A 19,047-nucleotide genomic window follows, 5' to 3' on the forward strand; every position below is an offset into this window, starting at 1 on the left:
GAGGAAAATAGGAGGAGGAAGAAATATTATGTATGTTCACCACCTTGAATTACTTATAAAGTAATAAAGATGGGATAAAAATCTAATGAGTAAATATTTTGTTAAAACAAGATGCTCAGGCTTATTCACTCAACTTGCTAAGATACTGAACACCCTACAAACATTCACCTATTACACACGTTTCTACAAAAACTGAACATCTGGGTAAGTTTCACCCAAAACTCAGTACCAGTACCAGCAGGTACATTTCAAAAACAGATGTGGGACCAGAACAAATGATACATTTGATTTCATTTATTTTTAGCTGAACTACAATTAAATGTAGCTGACATGGTTATATTCTAGCAATATAGTTCATAAAGTTCATAATATTCACTTTCTATCATAACAAAAACAGTAATTTGGTAAACACTTTGGAGATCACAGATAGCTTGATCTAAGGTTTCCAAGGGCTAAATGTAACCCTGGATGCTAAGAATGTGCCTTTCTCTTCAAGACAAGAAATATGAAACCTGGAATATACATTTAGGACAAGAAATGCTGACCAATTTATTTTTAAACTCCAAATTTTATTAGTTCTCCCTAGAAATGAAGTAGAAATGCTTTCTAAACTGCTATACTACATATATAGTCTACAAAATCCTGCCTGCTAAAATTAGGCTCAGAATTAAAAATTCTGGCATTTGGCAAACCCAACTTGGGAGCATAGCTTTTACCTCTCAAAGACCAGCCAAGTCCTTCTAGCAGAATTCAGAAGAAAGACATTGGAAAGACATCCCTCTGCTGAGCTAAAAGTCCTATTCCATTGAACTCTTTCTCTCCCTCAATGTCTTTAACTGCACAATACAAAGTTTATTTAACTTTGAAAATTTGTACCTAGAACTGATATTTTTCATCTTTCCCATCCTTTTTTTCTCTTTTGTGTTCTGTTTTTTATAGTAAACCTATGAATAGGGAATGTCTTGTTCTCATTGACTGTACTTTCACACCGAACAGTGGCATAAAAATTCATTGAGCAAATAAGAGTGGTCTCTAAATACTCTTATTGTTGTTACAAAACACAAGCAAATTAGATTTTTAATTTGGGGGTAGCAACAAGGAGGTACTTCCAAAGACACCATCAATAGTCATAATCTACCACTGTACACAATGTACATTTCATTAGAACATTTAGGGCAAAAGGCTATTTTTTTTTAAAGTGAATTTAAGGCTATTTTCCAAATAAGCAACCATTATTAAACCAATCTATTATAAACAAAGGCAGTAAAACATCTTGGTCCCCAATCATTTCCCAGAGTCTGTAATTAAACAATTGAATCACTCAGAGAAGCTGTATTGTTTCTTCTTTCATATTCACAGGAACAATTCTCATTTTAACAAGAATTAATGTTGGGGGGGAAAGGTTGGATTGCTCAGTCACTAAGAGAATGGATTCACATAGTGTAATGTCATAATATGCTTTGTGCCATGTGAGAAATAAGCTACTGTATATTATCAATCATGTATCATGGTATTACTTGGGTAATAGGTAACTGACATATTAAACCATGACTTAGATTAAAAGTGTTACATTATACTTACAAAATACACCTACTGCTACCTTATCCAGAGCATCATTACATTTCATTTTGACTGCTGCAGATAGTTAAATAAACCATGTCCCATTATTGTTCTATCTTGGCTGAATAATTTAAGTGCATTTAAAAGTTTCTCTGAATCCTGTCTTGATGACTGTCATCCTCCTCCTCACCCAACATAAATATTAATTTTAATTTTTTTTTACATTAACAAGGAAAATAGTTGATCCTTGCAATAGACCTAAAACATTTTAACTCAGGTGAACAATTATAAGCCTATACATGCCATATGGTACTCAGCATCCTCCTTATTTAGGATATTGACCGCCTCCAATTTTAGAAAAATCTTATTTAGGATAAATAAAATTTGCTCTCTATTTAAATACACAAACACATATGCTCAAACAGTGTGTGTGTGTGTGTGTTTGTAGATTTTCATGGGTACAGGTATGTAGGTCTAGGTGTGTTTGGGTCTTTTCCCGTGTAAGATTAAGATACTCTTAATCTTGCATGGGAAAAGACCCGAACACACCTAGACCTACATATATATGTACGGTATGTATATATATGTGTGCACACACGCAATTTTCTAAATTTGCTTGACCACACGGCAGCAGTCTAATCTGTGCATAAACCCTATAGATCCACCCATTACAGCAAAATGAAATAAGAATGTATCACATTTCTTCTCAAACATCAAAAACGATGGGATTGAGGATCTCCATGGGAACAATCTAAGAGGGGAACAATCTAAGCACCTATTTTCCTTCCAAGGCAGTTTTTAGTTTTCCCAACCAGAAAAGTTTCCTGCATCTCTCCCCAAAGTAACAAAGACCAAGCACTTTCAATATTTCTTAAAAGAAAAATAACTACAAAATAAGTTGACTGAAAAATAGTTCCCCAGTTCTCTTATAGGCTAACAATATCACTCCTGATCACTCCTTTCTAAATCTTTAAAAGTTATTTTAAAAACCCTCTCTTGTGACAGGTGGGGGAAATTCTTCAATCTCCCCCGCTTAAAGGACCCTAAAGGACCCCTAGAATGGTTAAGCAATAGACAACTTGTTTCTTCCAATCTCACTTTAGACAGTTTGTATTTTATTCTTCTTCATACAAGGGAACCCTATCGAGATGCTACAAGAATGGAGTTCAAACATATCCACAATTATAACTTTATTCCACAGAGAATTCCTGCATCCTATAAGTAAATAGTGGCAGCAACGTCTTTTCCCATGTTATCTATGGAAACTCCAAATTTGACCAACAACAGGATTATATGTTCTTAACCCACCAAATTTAAGACAGATTATATTTACTTTCTTAATACATTCCCTATAATGAGAGTCCAGAAGAATCTTCAACTTTTTATCCCAGTGCCACCATACTCAAAGACAAATATAAGTGGTCCTCAACTTATGACCACAGTTTAATACAAAATTTGTTGCTAAGCAAGACAGTTGAGTGAGGTTTGCTCCATTAAGTGAATCACTGCGTTAAGTTAGTATCGCAGTTGTTAAATGAATCTGGCTTCCCCATTGACTTTGCTTGTCAAAAGGTGATTAAATGACCCCTGGGGCACTTGCAACTATCATAAACATGAGTAAGTTGTCAAGTGTTTGAATTTTGCTCATGTGACCAATGGGCTGCTGAAACAATGGTAAGTGTGAAAAACTATCATGTCACTTTTTTCAATGCCACTGTAACTTGAAGCAAGCCTCAGCAAACTGTTGTTAAATCAAGGACTGCCTGTACTCCTCTCATTGTGAGGAGGGGAGGAGGAGAAGGAGAAGGAGGAACAACTACCACCATAACAAAAGTACAAGAAACTATATTATATCCAGGTATTTTTCCATCTCCCTCAGAAGAAATATATTCAATATTTGTTTGGCTTTCCCACACAAAGACTCATTTTGAGAAACCCCTTTCTGTGGAATTCAGCAACCACCTATTCCAGACTATTTAAAAAGAAAATAGTTCAAGTGGCATTGGGAGACTTAAAGTAACCAACATTCTTAAGATTTTCAACAAAGCTTTCCTCTCTAAAGTCTTCCTCATAGAGAGGAACTGTAGAACATCACTTAGCTACCCACAGGCCATCTCAAAACTTCATGAAGAAAAAAACGACAGATCATTTGCTTTCTTCTGTCATCCCAGGCATCCTTCAATAATGACAGCATGCTATCAACAAAAAAGAGAGGAGTGGGATCATTGCTTTAGAGTTAAGACCCCCTGCAATCCACATTTTAATAGCCTGACTATAACTTTGTTGCTTGTATCTTATGATTTAAATTGTTTAATTAGTATCCTAACATGATTTATGTTGCTTGCTTATTTAGTATCCATGACTATCACTAAGTGTTGTAGCTAATGTATTATGATGAATATATTTTTACAATGACTACGATAATGATCTATCACTATTGTTGTATGTACACTGAGAGTTTATGCACCGTGTGTGTCTGATCACATTTGGCTAATAAAGAATTCTAATTCTCATGAAAGAATGGCATATTCCTATATAACTAAATATCTATTTCTCCCCACAGGAGATGAAGAAACTATCACATACATAAAGTCATCACATAAATTGGCTAATTTAATGCTAACTAGAAAAGAACCAAAAATATATATTTCAGCTCTTTTTGCCTCTATTCAAACTTAATGGGGTTTTTTTTTGTCCTGTTGAGGTGAACTCCACCCATTTTGGCCATGCCATTACTGTATACAGAATCACAGAATAACAGAGTTGGAAGGGGCCTTGGAGGTCTTCTAGTCCAACCCCCTCCCTGCTCAGGCAGGAAACCCTATACCATTTCAGACAAATGGTTGTCCAATCTATTCTTAAAAACCTCCAATGTTGGAGCATCCACAACTTTTGGAGGCAATCGTTCCACTAATTAATTGTTCTGTCAGAAAATTTCTCCTTAGTTCTAAGTTGCTTCTCTCCTTTCCTCAAAAGAAAACGAAATATTCCAGCAGCCTTCTCCAAACTTGAATGCTGCCATTCCTGTGCAATTTGGGTGCAAGGTGGGTACAGCTTTCCCTCAACCCGATGCCTCTAATCAACTGAACATTGGAGTGCAGATAGTCCTCGACTTACAACCGTTTGCTTAGTGACCATTCAAAGTTACAACGGCTCTGAAGAAAGTGACTTATGACCATTTTTCACACATGACCATTGCAGTATCCCCCCCCCCCCCATGGTAAGGTGATCAGAATTCAGCTGCTTGGCAACCAACTCATATTTTTGACCTTTGATGTATCCCAGGGTCATGCAATCCCCTTTTGTGACCTCTTGACCAGCAAACTCAAGGGGGGGGAGCCAAATTCACTGAACAACTGCATTACTAATTCAACAACTGCAGAGATTCACTGAACAAGGGAGTCAAGGAAGGTCATAAAAATAGGACAACCTTCACTAAACAAACCCCTCCCTCAGCAACAGAAATGTGTGGCTCAATTTCGGTCGCCCATTCGAGGACTACCTGTCGTACCTAACCAGTCTGCAGAACTCCGGCTTAGGAAATCCTGCTTCCATCCTAATAATAATCCCCATCAAAATTACATTTAAAGAGCCCTCTCTATTTTACACCCTCCTCCCTGGCGTGAAAGTCGGCCCCACTTTCCTCCCACAAGAGCCCGCAAGGGGTGAAAGAACACACCCACACGGAGGCCTTCCACCCCCCCACTCCTCCTCCCCGCCCAGCTCCTTCCTACCACTCTCAAGCCAAGAAGCCCGGCTGGGCTCGTCCTCACCAGAGCTGGCCTGCAAGCTATCTATCCTTCGGCCGCTTCCCAGCCCTTGGCGCGGAAAGCACCGCTCCGGCTGAGGAAAGGAGGAAAGGCGGCGACCCCCGTCCTCGCACCCTCTTGTTACCAAGCCTCCCCCGAGCTTCTTTCTTCTCCCTCCCCGCCTCTCTAGAGAAGCCCATTTGCCCTGAGTGCCCCTCCTCACAGCCCAGGCCAGTTTACCTGCTCGTCGAAGCGGTTCACTACAGCCTGCACCCATTCCACCGGCTTGTGGGCCGCCATCTCCCGCCGCCCGCCAGGCCGAGGGGGAGACGGGGACAAGAAGGGTCCGGCGCCCCCTTCCCTTCGGCTCAGTGCAGCCACCGAGCTCTCAGCTCCCCTCCTCCTCCTTCTCAGCCATCAAAGCCCACCGGCCACCATGACACCACACCGGAAGCGGGAAACCGAGTCCGCCCCCAACACCAGCCCGGGCCGCCAGAGGGGAGAGACAAGTGGGAAGGGGTGGAAGGGAAGGGGGGAAAGAGACGAAAAAGCAAAAGCGCATGCGTGACGAGCTCGGCCAAAAAAAAAGAGAGAGAGGGGGGACGGGCAGACGTGAGGCCAGGCGCACGCGCGCCGGTGCACGGAGGCTAAGGAAACCCTCGGCCAGCAACGCGCATGAGCGGGAGGGGAGGAGTGGCGCTTGCGCAACGGGCTAGGAAAAAGGCGGGGCCAGGTTCGCGGCATGCCCGCGGGTAGTACGGCATCAGCTCGCGGAAAGTGTAAGAACTGCGCGTGTGCAACAAACTAAGACGAGATCCGGAAGAAAAGGAAATGCGGAGAAAAAGCCAATGAACTGCGCGCGCCGGGGAAGGCGATGACAGCCAGTGCGCACGCGTTGACTCGCTCGTAATGCAGCCAGGTGTAGAAGTACTGCGCACGCGCAAAAGCAAAGTGGTATCTTCCAGGTGTTAACAAACCCGGAATTATTAAATTACTTAACTCATATTTCAGCAGAAATGAAATAACGTTGGGGGGAAAATTATTTAAGCTGCTCTGAAGGTTCTAGGATAAATAAAAGATACATCAAATATAAAATGAGTGTTATGGTTATATCTTTATTAAACCAGTTCTAGGACAAAACTGAAAATGTCTACATTTTCCTAAGCATTTTCTCAGTTAAAAGAGTAAAAAAATGGTTTTAGAATGGATTTTGCATTTTATTACTGCCTTAAAATAATGCAGTAGCTTCCAAAACCTGGTTAACAGCAAAAAAAAAAAAAAAAAGTTCAGATGATTCAAATACTAATCCACAGGTCATGAAGGCTGCTTTATTATGGGCTATGTTCCAATCAGATGATTTAGAAGTAAACAAGGATCCTTGGAAATTTATGTTATGTTGACCTTGTGGTATTTCGCACTTCATTTGTGGGTTTTGTTTTTGTTTTGTTTTTAAGAAATGGAATAGAAGGTAGCAGATACTCCACTGAGTACTGAAATTGCTTTGCACTGCATCCAAATCTCCATTGTTACATCAGATATTTTCCTCCTTCCTCATGTTCCAATTTGCTTACCATTTTGCCTGCCCCAGTTCCCAAAAACTCAGAAGGTTGCATAATATACAGATGGATGATGTAGGTGCTGCAAGTCACAAAAAGTTATGCCTGTTGATAAATTTTATTAATTAGAAAAGATGCTATGAGGTCCCTGATGTTTCACTATCAGACTAATTTGGATCTCCAATTATAACAAATATATCTATGTAATCTTTTGAACACAACACTGAAGAGCATTGTAACTGCCTTCTTCATATACATATTTCCTAATCCAACCTACAACCGTGAAATTTCCTAATGGTTTCTCAGCCAAATGTTAGTCAGGTCCAACTCTGACTAGATTTTGACCTCTGAAGTTTATCCCTTATCAACTCTGCCTTAGATGGAACTGTATCCTAATAACCAACTATTACTTGTTTTATGCAGAGATGGGAACTCTTCCCATTTACATCCACAAACAGAATTTAAAGCTGAAACTGAACATTTATGTTAAAGTCCTTCCAAATGCCTAGTTTTAGAATTGGCAGTCATTCCAATTTCAAAACTAGCACCCTTAATCTTGATATTTCTGTCAATTTAGCAGCAAATTTCTGTAGTGACTTTGTCCGCTAGAGGTCACCAAAACTTTTTTCACCCTGGAAATAATGAGGAAGAAATGTGGGGAGGGTGTCTTTTATCTGTTTAAAAGTACTGAAATGCTGCATTTTAAAAATTTCCTTCATGTTATTCATCCTTCTGCTCTGAGGCAACCTAATTGCTTAATGCAAATGTGTATCCCGTCTTTTCTAAATTTAAGCCATGAATTGCAACTGGATTGTATTGTAGAAATTGCCATTAAAATTTTTAAATGTAAAGCTGAGTAGCAGACTAAAAGGAGAACTATTCTCCATGAAAATTTGTTCCTTTCCATTTATGGATTCATATCCAGAGATAGATAAAAATAAAGAAATAAAAAAGAACAAAAAATACATTACATTGAGTTAAGAAAAATCAAGGTAACAAGCATATGCAATATTATTTTTGATCTTTTTAATACAGATGATTTAACCAATAAGAAATCTAAATATAAGTCTCAAATTTTCTCCAATTAGCTGCTGGAAAACAATCTGGAGAATACCATGAATAGCCAGGACAACAAATTGATTATCAAACAAATCAATCTGGACTTCTTACTTGAGGCATAAATAATTAAGCTCATATTTTGAATTCATGACAGATAATCCTCGATTTGCAACCACAATTGAGCCCAAAATTCCTGTTGCTATGTGAGACATTTGTTAGGTGAGTTTGTTCCATTTTACAACTTTTCTTGCCAAAGTTGTTAAGTGAATTACTGCAGTTGTCAAGTTAGTAACATGTTGTTAAGTGAATCTGGCTTCCCCATTGACTTTGCTTGACCCCAGGACACTGTAACCATCATAAATACAAGTTACTTGCCCAAGCATCTGAATTTTGACAACGTGACAATGGGGATGCTATAATAGTCATAAGTATGAAAAATGTCATAAGTTGCTTTTTTCAGTGCCGTAACTTTGGTCACTAAATGAGCTATTGTAAGTCGAGGACTTTTCCCTCTGAGAAAACTGGAAGGAAAGAGAATGGGAGAACGAGCAGCAGCAAAGTGGATTGACTCATAGAAGGGAATATTTGTAGCTCGGAGTTGAAATGATGGCTTGGTGTTCTCTGAGCTTAGTGGTTTTCTTGCAGATATCTCATTACCAAATTAGGTAACGTCATCACTGCACACAGTTAGGAGACCTGAAGAACCAGACCAGAAATAGATCATACTGGAGAATGTCTGTCTAATCAGTGGTTCTCAACCTTGGCAACTTCAAGATGTTTAACATTTCAAATCATGGTATTACCTACTCTGTATTTCAGCATTGATGCTACAACTCATGTTCTTCAAAAAAAGTATACCTGCACAGATGTTTCTGTTCCTATCATTATTTCCACTATGAATCAAATGTAATACAGTATAATATAATGTAAAATAATGTAATGTAATTTAAAGAGCTACCTGATGTAGTGGTTTGGGGCACCAGCTTAGAATACAGAAAACTGAGGCATGAAAGCAGTAGGTAACTTTGGCAGGTCACCAGAGGTGGTATTCAGCAGGTTCTGACCAGTTCTGGAGAACCGGTAGCGGAAATTTTGAGTAGTTTGGCAAACCGGTAATGGAAATTTTGAATAGTTTGGAGAACCGGTGGTGGAAATTTTGAGTAGTTCAGAGAACCGGTAGCGGAAATTTTGAGTAGTTCGGAATATCCCCTCTGACTAGCCCCACCCTCATCTATTCTCTGCTTTCCAAGTCCCAGCTGATCGGCTGGGTCTTCTTTTGTTGCCCTGTACAGGAGAACGGAGCTGGAAAGCAGGTTAGTGGTGGGGAGGGAATGGGATTTTGCTGTAACCTTCCCCCAGGAGTGGGGAGGGAATGGGGATTTTACAGTATCCTTCCCCCGCCACGCCCAACAAGCCATGCCCACCAAGCCAAGCCACACCCACTAAGCCACACCCTCCAAGCCACGCCCACAGAACTGGTAGTAAAAAAAAAATGAATCCCACCCCTGCAGGTCACTCTCCCTTAGGCCTTCAGGAAAAGGGTAGGGCAAATCACTTCTGAAACTGTATTAATAAAATTGCAAGGCTTCATGTAAATCCTCAAGAGTCAAAACTTACTAAAAGCCCCCCTCCTTCAAATATATATGCCCGCCTCCCTCAAATGCATTGTAACCTGAGAGTACGTGGTTTGTTAGGATTAGGATAGGAAAACATTTGTATATGTGTCAATGTGGATCCTATATTATTACAACTATTCATTTAAGTGACCATTCAAAGTTACAAAGGCCCTGAAAAAAGTGACTTATGACCAATTTGCACATTTACAACTGCTGGTCAAGTGATCACAATTTGGCAACAGTGTCTTGGGGTCGTGTGATCCCCTTTTGCGAACTTCTGACAAGCAAACTCAATGGGGAAGCCAAATTCAATTGGCAACTGTGTTAACTTAATAACTGCAATGATTCACTTAAAGAGCATGACAACAAGTTCATAAAATGAGACTGTCTTGCTTAGCAATGGAAATTTTAAGCTCAATTGTGATCATGAGTTCAGTACTACCAGTACATTCATCATGATGCAATATTCAGGTTCAGACTAAGAACAATTACAGGTAGGAAAGAACTTGGAAACCAGACAGGTTGTATGATTAAGAACCTTGTGACTTACAATACAATCAGCAAAGAGCTGGAAGAAATGTTTGAGGTTTTCTAATCCAATCCTTGCTCAAGCAGGAAACCTATACCATTTCAGATTTTAAAAACTTGTTCAGCCACCTCTTAAAAACTTCCAGTAATGAATTACCCACAACTTCTGATGGCAAGTTGTTCCACTGGTTAATTGTTCTCATTGTTAGGATGTTTCTCCTTCATTCCAGGTTGCTTTACTCCTTGATTAGTTTCCATCCATTGTTTCTTTTCTTGCCTTCTGGTGCTTTGGAAAATAAGTTGACCCCCTCCTCTTTGTGGCAACCTCTTAAATACTAGAATATTGCTATCATATCCTCCCCCCGGCCCAGTGCTTCTTCTCTCTAGATCAGCCAACCCCATTCTATGGACTTGAACATTCCATAATGATGAAGTCGATTCGTTGTGTATTCACATTACGATAAATAACGCTGTGATGATACGTCACGTGACGACGTGAGTTTGACACCCCTGGTTTAGAAGATTAAAGTATCAGGTAACAAACATGAAAAACAAATTTTCACATTTTCAGTCACAAATTGACTTCCGTGGACCTTACTTCATACATAAGTGGTCAGTAGGCAGGGTGTGCATAAGTGCACTAACGTGCCTGTTGTCCCTGTCATTGTACTTTTGTTCTCTTGTTCTCGACAAATTCCAATAAATAAATAAATAAAATGGTTGCCCTACACTTCAAAACTCTGGTGAGATGTGGCCCATTCTGGACTGAATGGACAATGGGGTTTCCTGCACAGCTAATGCCTGCCCAATGGAAGCTACTTGGGCTGTGTTTGCCATACTGATAGAGAGGTAGTCCTTGACTTACGACTACAACTGAGTTCAAAATATGTTGCTAAGTGAGACATTTACTGAACTTTTGCCCCATTTTACACCCTTTCTTGCCACATTTGTTAAGTAAAACACTGCAGTTATTAAATTAGTTGCGCGGTTGTTAAGTGTGTCTGGCTTCCGCATTGTCTTTGCTTGTCAGAAGGTTTTAAGAGGGAAATTGCGTGGATAATGCAACCATCACAAATATGAACCAGTGGCTGAGCATGTGAATTTTGACCTGGTGGCCATGGGGATGCTTGCAACGGTCATAAGGGTGAAAAATGGTCATAAGTCACTTTTTTCAGGGCCATTGTAACTTCAGATGGTCACTAAACGAATTGTTGTAAGTCGAGGACTACCTGTAGCCAACAACAACAACAACAACAACACACACACATACACACACGTACACAATGACCACCCACCCACCCAGTACAGCCTTCACTGATCTGTTGAAAGTTGTGTGAATACAGCTGGTAACTTGCAGCTGTATTTGTGTCCACAGTAGCCTCTTTTCCCTCCTACTTTTTCTCACCAAACCTGTCTTTGGCATTTTTATATACTTCCAGGCTCGATCCCACATTGCATTCCATACATTCTACTGGAGGCTATGGCTGACTCTCTGCCAAGCAGGTTGCAAAGTCCAGACAGATCAGAGTCTGACTGTTTGCTCTGAAAATCAAAACATAAAATAACCGTCACAGGACTCAAGGTTTCTTAAGCAAGAACAACGTCCCATAAACACAGAGCTTGTTTTTCCACAAATTCTCAATCTTGTTAACTTAGCACCCTAGAAAAGGTGTACAGGGTTTACTTTTTAGCATCTCCTGTTTTAACTGCCTCAGTTTTCACATTGACAACAGTTGTTATTCATCAGAGGCGTTAGCAGGGTGAAGCGGGATACAGCTGCCAGCATCTTACATACTTACATTTAAATGGTTATTGCAAACAGAAAAGTTCTTATTGCTCCATCACAGACTGAGGGTTTTCTTTGAAGTCTTTGCAAGGTTTTGCAATGTGAAATATCTTGCATATTTTTCCAAATACGTGCTTGTGTGCCTGCATGTGCACATAAGGCTGTGGGTGTGGCTCTGTCAATATATATTTATATGTCTATGTGCATGTATAATTTCTGCGATAGAGAAATTATAGAATCTGTGGCCTCCCAAATGTTCTCTCTCCATGGAACCTATTGATTAAAAAAATGTCTACAGTGAACTTCACTTTTTCTTCTTTTCTTATTCCAAGCCTGCCTGCCTGCCTGCCTGCCTGCCTGCCTGCCTGCCTGCCTGCCTGCCTGCCTGCCTGCCTGCCTGCCTGCCTGCCTTTATTTGCAAGCTTTTGCAAACCTGGTCCCAGGTTTGTAAAACCGTAGCCCAAACAAACCTAGATAAGGAATCATGGGCCAATAATTATGGAAAATGTACAGATAGTCCTTGACTTATGACCACAATTGAGCCCAAAATTTCTGTTGGTGAGACATTTGTTAAGTGAATTTTGCCCCATTTTATGACCTTTCTTGCCACTGCTGTTACGTGAATCACTGCAGTTGATAAATTCGTAACACAGTTGTTCAGTGAATCTGGCTTCCCCATTAATTTTGCTTGTCAAAAGGTTGCAAAAGGTGGATCATGTGACCTTGGGACACAGCAACGGTCATAAGTATGAACCAGTTGCCAAGCATCTGAGTTTTGATCTCCTGATCATGGGGATGCTACAAAGGTTATAAGTGTGAAAAATGGTCGTCAGTCACTTTTTTCAGTGCTGTTGTAAATGAACTGTTGTGTAAGATGAGTACTATCTATACTTAGCTCTTCAGAACAGTTGCAGTAACATCAGCTGAAATGGTGTCACATTAGCCCGTCTTCCCATTGCAAAGAACAGAGAATGGGCTAGAAAAAAAGACTTTTCTGAATCCTTCAGATAGCTTGCACAGTGGGAGGTTTCAAATAGCAACATTATCTAGGTTAGGTACATTCAACCGACACACTCCACAGAACTCACCCTTAAAGGACCTTGAATTCTGGTGCATCTTCTACTAAACTTATTTTTGCTAACTTTGAAGGCCTGGTACCTTCAATTTACCAAAACATCAAAACAACAACTGATCTAACTCTGGCTAGGTCTCTGTGTTTCCATAGTGAATCGTTGCTATTTTTTTCTTGGTCTAGTCTGCCAGAACAACAATAAAAATAAAAATATTTTGTTTTGTTATATCATTGGTTGGAAAACAGCAGTCCTACTTCAATGGGGCAGGAAAGTATCCTATGCCCTCAACTATAATGGTAAGAACAGAGCACAGTATATTAATTCTCCCATATTTGGACCCACTAACTAACACAATAGGCTTGGATCCCTTATAGCAGAAGGTCTCCAAAACTTGGAAGCTTGATAACTCATGGACTGGCTGGAGAATTCTGGGTGTTGAAGTCCACAAGTCTTAAAGTTACCAACTTTGGAGACCCCTGCGTTATAGTATATAGGTAATCTAGAGATTCTCAGTCATCCAAGTCATGGTTGTCCCAAAAGTGCTTTTTCAGGAGGCAACTGGACTTTCTAATTTTTTTCTTTGAAGACATTTAGCTTCTTATCCAAGAAGCTTCTTCAGCTCTGACAGGATATCCTTCCATTCCCCACTATCCAGTCAGAGCTGAAGAAGCTTCTTGGATGAGAAGCAAAACATCTTCAAAGAAAAAAACAAGAAAGTCCAGTTGCCTCCTGAAAAAGCACCTTTGGGGACAGTGTAGGTAGTCCTCAACTTACAACCAAAACTGGGACCAGAATTTCCATTGCTGTGGAAGGTAACAGTTGTTAAGTGACTTGTGCCCAATTTTACAACTGTTTTTCCTAGACTAGTTAACCAAATTAACTGCACTTAAATAAATCATGTGGTCATTAAGTGCATCCAATTTCCCCCATTGATGTTCTTCGGAAGCTGACTTGCAAGGTTGCAAATGGTGACACGTGACCCCAATGGGCATTGCAACTCTTGTAGATGCATGTCACTTGCCATGCAACCCGATTTTGACCACATGACTTTGGCGATGCTGTAACAATCGTAATGCAAGGATCGGTTCTACGTCACACTTTTTCAGGGACGTTGTAACTTTGAACAATCACTAAATGGATGTCTGTAAGTCAAGGATTCGTTTATGTCAAGTCACCCTTCGCATAACTTCACACTGAACAAAATTCTCCTTGCTTGTATCATGCAACATTGCACAAGTATGTCATCTGATACATTCTTTTCTTCTTTCCTTGTTTGTCTGAAATTAGACTGAAGGTGATAAACAAGACACAGACACTTTTCTCGTAGTCCATCCAGTTTGCATAAAAGACTTTCAGCTGTCCTTTGGCGACATGCTTCTGACATCAGCTATGATGTCACTCTGGATCCAGTTATGCAAAATTTGAGCCAATGAGCACACCTTGGAATATTGAGAGCACTTGTGGCTACGCTTTCCATATATCACTTCTGAGTCATTGTGAGTGAATGGGGCGGCTATATAAATTTCTTTCACACATAAATAAAAAATAAAATGGCTGCCATGATACCAGTGCGAGGTTCAAAAAATGGTTGCCAGAATGAGCAGGGCCAGGGGGACAAAAAAAACATTGAACAGGAAATAAACTGGTGAAGTGACACCCCGCCATTCAGTCTAAACCTCTAGGATATACAATACAGAATACAGTGGTAACTCAGTACTCATCATTAATTGGTTCTGGGAGGTGCAATAAATACCAAAAACAATAAGTACCAAACAATTTTTCCCCCAGTAAGGAATAATGTTGTGAGTCACAAGGCAGCCAACATCAACAAGTTCTTGCTTGTGCATTGAGTATCAAACAAATGATGAGGATCGGGACAAAATGTTTGCATCAAAATGCACTGAGTTCCAAATTCAGTGAGTCTCAAAGCAGTTGAGTACCAAGGCTCCATTGTATTTGTAGTTCAGGGTTGAACGCAGAGTTTTTGATACTCTGATCTTAGTTGTTTGCCCTGGTGCAGCAGTTAAGATACAGTATTGCAGGCAAACTCTGTCCACAGCCTGGAGTTCGATCCTGACTGGGCTCAAGGTTGACTTGGCCTTCCATTTTTCTGAGGTCAGTAAAATGAGGGCCCAAGTTGTTGGGGGCAATATGCTGACACTGCATTGTAAAGAATTGGAATTGTATGTAAGTTTAAATGCTATTGCTATTGCTTACAAATGCTTCATGACCCAAGTGGGTAACATCATCAATGCCACCGATGGTGCACTGATCATTACGATTGAGTAAATTTACCTACTTGGATCATGAAACATCTGTACAAGCAGCCAAACTCAGAGAGCACCAGGGACTCCATATTTCTAGAATATTATCTAATATAAGGGTGACAAACTCGATTTCATTGAGGGCCACATCAGGGTTGTGTTTGAACTTGTGGGGGAGGGGGTGGCCAGCTCAACATCACTCATGTCGGGGGCATCTGTTATGGCCCGAGCACTCCGCCAGCGAAAACGGGCTCCCGAGCTCCGTTTTCACTGGCAGAAGTACTGCGGGCTGATCCTTCGCTGTTTTCAGGGTGGCCCCGCAAGCCATATCCAAGCACCCCGTGGGCCGGATTCGGCCCTTGAGTTTCACACCCCTGATCTAATACCCCAGCTAACTTCTTTCTTTTCTTTTTCTAAGTGAACACATTTCAAAATACTCTTTTTGTTTTGTACAATGCCAGGAACCTCTGTATGGGTTTATGACCGTGATAGGACATCTCTCTCTTTTTTTTAAACAGGATGCCAGGTTTTGCTCTTTTAAAAAAAATTAAATGTCCAGGTAGTCCTCAACTTACAACCATTTGTTCAATGATCATTCAAAGTTAAACAATAGGGAAAAAATGACTTAAAACCAGCCCCTTGCACCTGAGGCAGTTGCAGCATTCCCCATGGGTCATGTCAGAGGTGGGATTCAGCAGGTTCTGACTAGTTCTGGAGAACCAGTAGCGGAAATTTTGAGTAGTTTGGAGAACCGGCAAATACCACCTCTGACTGGAGATTTTACAGTATCCTTCCCCTGCTACGTCCACCAGGCCACGCCCACAGAACCGGTAGTAAAAAAAAATTGAATCCCACCACTGGGTAATGTGGTCAAAATTCAGGCCCTTGGCAACTGGCATGTATTTACAATGATTGCAGCATCCTGGGGTCACGTGATTGCGATTTGTGACCTTCCCTGCCAGCTTTCAAAAAAGCAAAATCAATGGGGGAAGCCAGATTCTTCTAATAAGCATATGATTCAGTGGTGGGATTAAAAAAAAATTACTACTGGTTTTGTGAGCGTGACTTGGTGGGCATGGTGTGGCTTGGTGGGCATGGCAGGGTGGGCGTGGGCATGGCAGGGGAAGGATACTTCAAAATCCCCATTCCCTCCCCATCCCACTAACCTGCTTTCCAGCTCCGTTCTCCTGTGCAGGGCAACCAAAGAAGACCCAGCCAATCAGCTGGGACTCAGTGGGAGACAGAGAATAGATGGGGGAGGGACCAGTCAGAGGTGGTATTCCAAACTACTCAAAATTTCCACTACTGGTTCTCCAAAACTGGTCAGAACCTGCTGAATACCACCTCTGGTATGATTCGCTTTTTTAAAAATGCAAGGATTCACTTAACAACTGGGCAGAAAAAGATATAAAACAAGGTGCAACCCATGTAATAGCCACCTTGCTTAGCAACAAAAATTCCACTTAGAATAGAATAGAATAACAGAGTTGGAAGGGACATTGGAGGTCTTCTAGTCCAACCTCCTGCTTAGGCAGGAAACCCTACACCACTTCAGACAAATGGTTATCTCTTCTTAAAAACTTCCAGTGTTGGAGCAAGTTGTTCCTCCAACACTGGAGCAACAGTGAAGGCAAGTCGTTCTTCCACTTCCAAATGTGGTCATAAGTTAAGGACTATCTGTACCTTAAAACTACTGTATGTAGTACCAAAGATGGCATATGTCACCATACAGTATTACCGACACAGATATTGAGATCATTTTCAACATTTCTGTATGCGTATGTCTATTAGTGGGAGATCCAATGTGATTTATTGGGGAAGGTGCTTGGCTAAAAGAATGGAGACCCAGATTCCAAGTTTTTTTTTTCCTTTGGCACAGAAGGCCTCTGGGTGACCTTGGTTCAGGGTTCTTCTTTCTCAAGCAACTGAAAAACAAACTCCTTGTTGAATTTTGATGTCTTCCCCATGTGAATTATGCAAGTGGAATGCAAACATGCAGGTGTTGCAAATAAGTGGGACAAAAGCTAAGAAAAATTAATTAGTGGAATGGCTTACCTCTAGAAGTTGTAAATATATCACTGGAGGTTTTCAAGAAGAGACTGGACGGCCATTTGTCCCAAATGGAATAGGGTAGGGGTGTCAAATTCATGTCATCATGGCAGCATCACGTGACATATCAGGACTTTCCCTCCCTTTGCTAAACTGGGCATAGGCGTGGCCAGTGTGTGACACATCTGGCCCATAGAATAGAATAGAATAGAATAGAATAGAATAGAATAGAATAGAATAGAATAGAATAGAATAGAATAGAATAGAATAACAGAGTTGGAAGGGACCTTGGAGGTCTTCTAATCCAACCCTCTGCTTAGTTAGGAAGCCCTACACCACAAATGGTTATCCAATATCTTTTTAAAAACTTTCAGTGTTAGAGCATTCACAGCTTCTGAGACAACTTGTTCCACTGATTAATTGTTCTGTCAGGAAATTTCCCCTTAGTTTTAGGTTGCTTCTCTCAATTAGTTTCCTTTCCTTTCCTTTCATTTCATTTCATCTTGTCCTGCCTTCAGGTGCTCTGGAGAATAGCTTGACTCCCTCTTCTTTGTGGCAGCCCCTGAGATATTGGAACACTGCTATCACGTCAACCCTAGTCTCTTCTTTTCATTAAACTAGACATACCCAGTTCCTGCAACCGTTCTTCATATGTTTTAGCCTCCAGTCCCCTAATCATCTTTGTTGTTCTTCTCTGCACTCTTTCCAGCATTACAATGATATGGCTAAAGGATATCGCAGCCACATAGACTTCTTACTTTTTAAAAAATGTAATTTGCATACAAGTGCTTAACCCTTAGCCTAAAAATCTTGTTTTGTCCCGGATTCCTTATTGCAGATAATAGAGCCTCTATTACAGGGAAGAAAAATATAGAATACAGAATAACAGAGTTGGAAGGGACCTTGGAGGTCTTCCAGTCCAACCCCCTGCTCAAACAGCAAATCCTATACCATTCTGGACCAGTCTCTACTTGAAAACCTCTAGTGATAGAGCACCCACAACTTCTGGAGACAAGTCGTTCCACTGATTGTTCTGACTGTCAGGAAATTCCTCCTAACTTCCAGGTTGGATCTCTCTCTAACCAGCTTCCACCCATTGTTTCTTGTCCTGCCTTCAGGTGTTTTGGAGAATTGGTCAACCCCCTCTTCTTTTTGGCGGCTCCTCAAATATTGGATGGCTGCTATCTTGTCATCTCTCATGGTTCTCTTCGTTAGACAAGACATATTCCGTTCCTGCAACTGTTTATTGTATGTTTTAGCCTCCGGTCCCCTAATCATTTAAATAATTTTTAGAAACCTCAGGATTCACAAAAAAGGGAAACATTTGGTTCTTCCTCTTCCAATGCATACTGAACAAAACAAAAGGGTGAGTACCCACATATGCACGTACTATACACATGCACAAAATGAGGAAGTTGCTAATTGTATGAATTGCCAACAAAAAATGTGATAGGGTATAATGGGTTTGCTTAACTACCTCAACGTTCACATGAATGCAGAAAAAGGTTAAAATTGGGTGCAGTCCCAGGGTGAGCTGCTTAACTGCCATAACTTGCGACCATAATTCCGAGCTCATTCACAGTCGTAAGTCAAGGACTAACTACCTGTATTCAGTTCCTTAGTGCCTCTTCACAGGACTTCTTGTCTACAGATCCATCTGTATTGGTCTCAAACTGTTCCTGCATAGTAGCTTTTTACAAAAGAGATATCATACATTAATCAGCCAAAGGTCACTGCAGATAAAGTTTAATCCATGTGTTTGGGAGACAAACATAGTCATTATACAAAGTTGTCTGCTAAAGGAGCC

At 40.6% G+C, this 19,047-nt stretch overlaps 1 protein-coding gene and 1 long non-coding RNA gene across 6 annotated transcripts in view; one reads left to right on the top strand and one right to left on the bottom strand.

The window, feature by feature from the left end:
• Positions 1-5,984, bottom strand: part of NF1 (neurofibromin 1) — a 201,282-nt gene extending 195,298 nt beyond the window's left edge. For 3 of the 5 annotated variants that reach the window (XM_026680434.2, XM_087957081.1, XM_087957072.1), the window contains exon 1: positions 5,550-5,984. In XM_026680434.2, coding sequence (XP_026536219.1) covers positions 5,550-5,609 — 60 coding nt within the window. In that variant the 5' untranslated portion in view covers positions 5,610-5,984. The remainder of the gene's footprint in view (positions 1-5,549) is intronic. The other 2 variants (XM_026680435.2, XM_087957083.1) reach the window with 1 other exon arrangement.
• Positions 5,985-6,025: 41 nt separating this feature from the next.
• On the top strand, positions 6,026-18,471 carry LOC113420504 (uncharacterized). Its single transcript, XR_003372061.2, has 3 exons — positions 6,026-6,263; positions 14,215-14,423; positions 18,079-18,471. It is a non-coding gene; the product is annotated as an uncharacterized LOC113420504 (long non-coding RNA).
• Positions 18,472-19,047: the final 576 nt, after the last annotated feature.

The sequence above is a fragment of the Notechis scutatus genome, chromosome 1 (genome assembly GCF_049901735.1).
Source record: "Notechis scutatus isolate UNSWTSFEM ecotype Mainland chromosome 1, rNotScu1.2, whole genome shotgun sequence".
In the NCBI taxonomy this organism is placed as follows: domain Eukaryota; kingdom Metazoa; phylum Chordata; class Lepidosauria; order Squamata; family Elapidae; genus Notechis; species Notechis scutatus.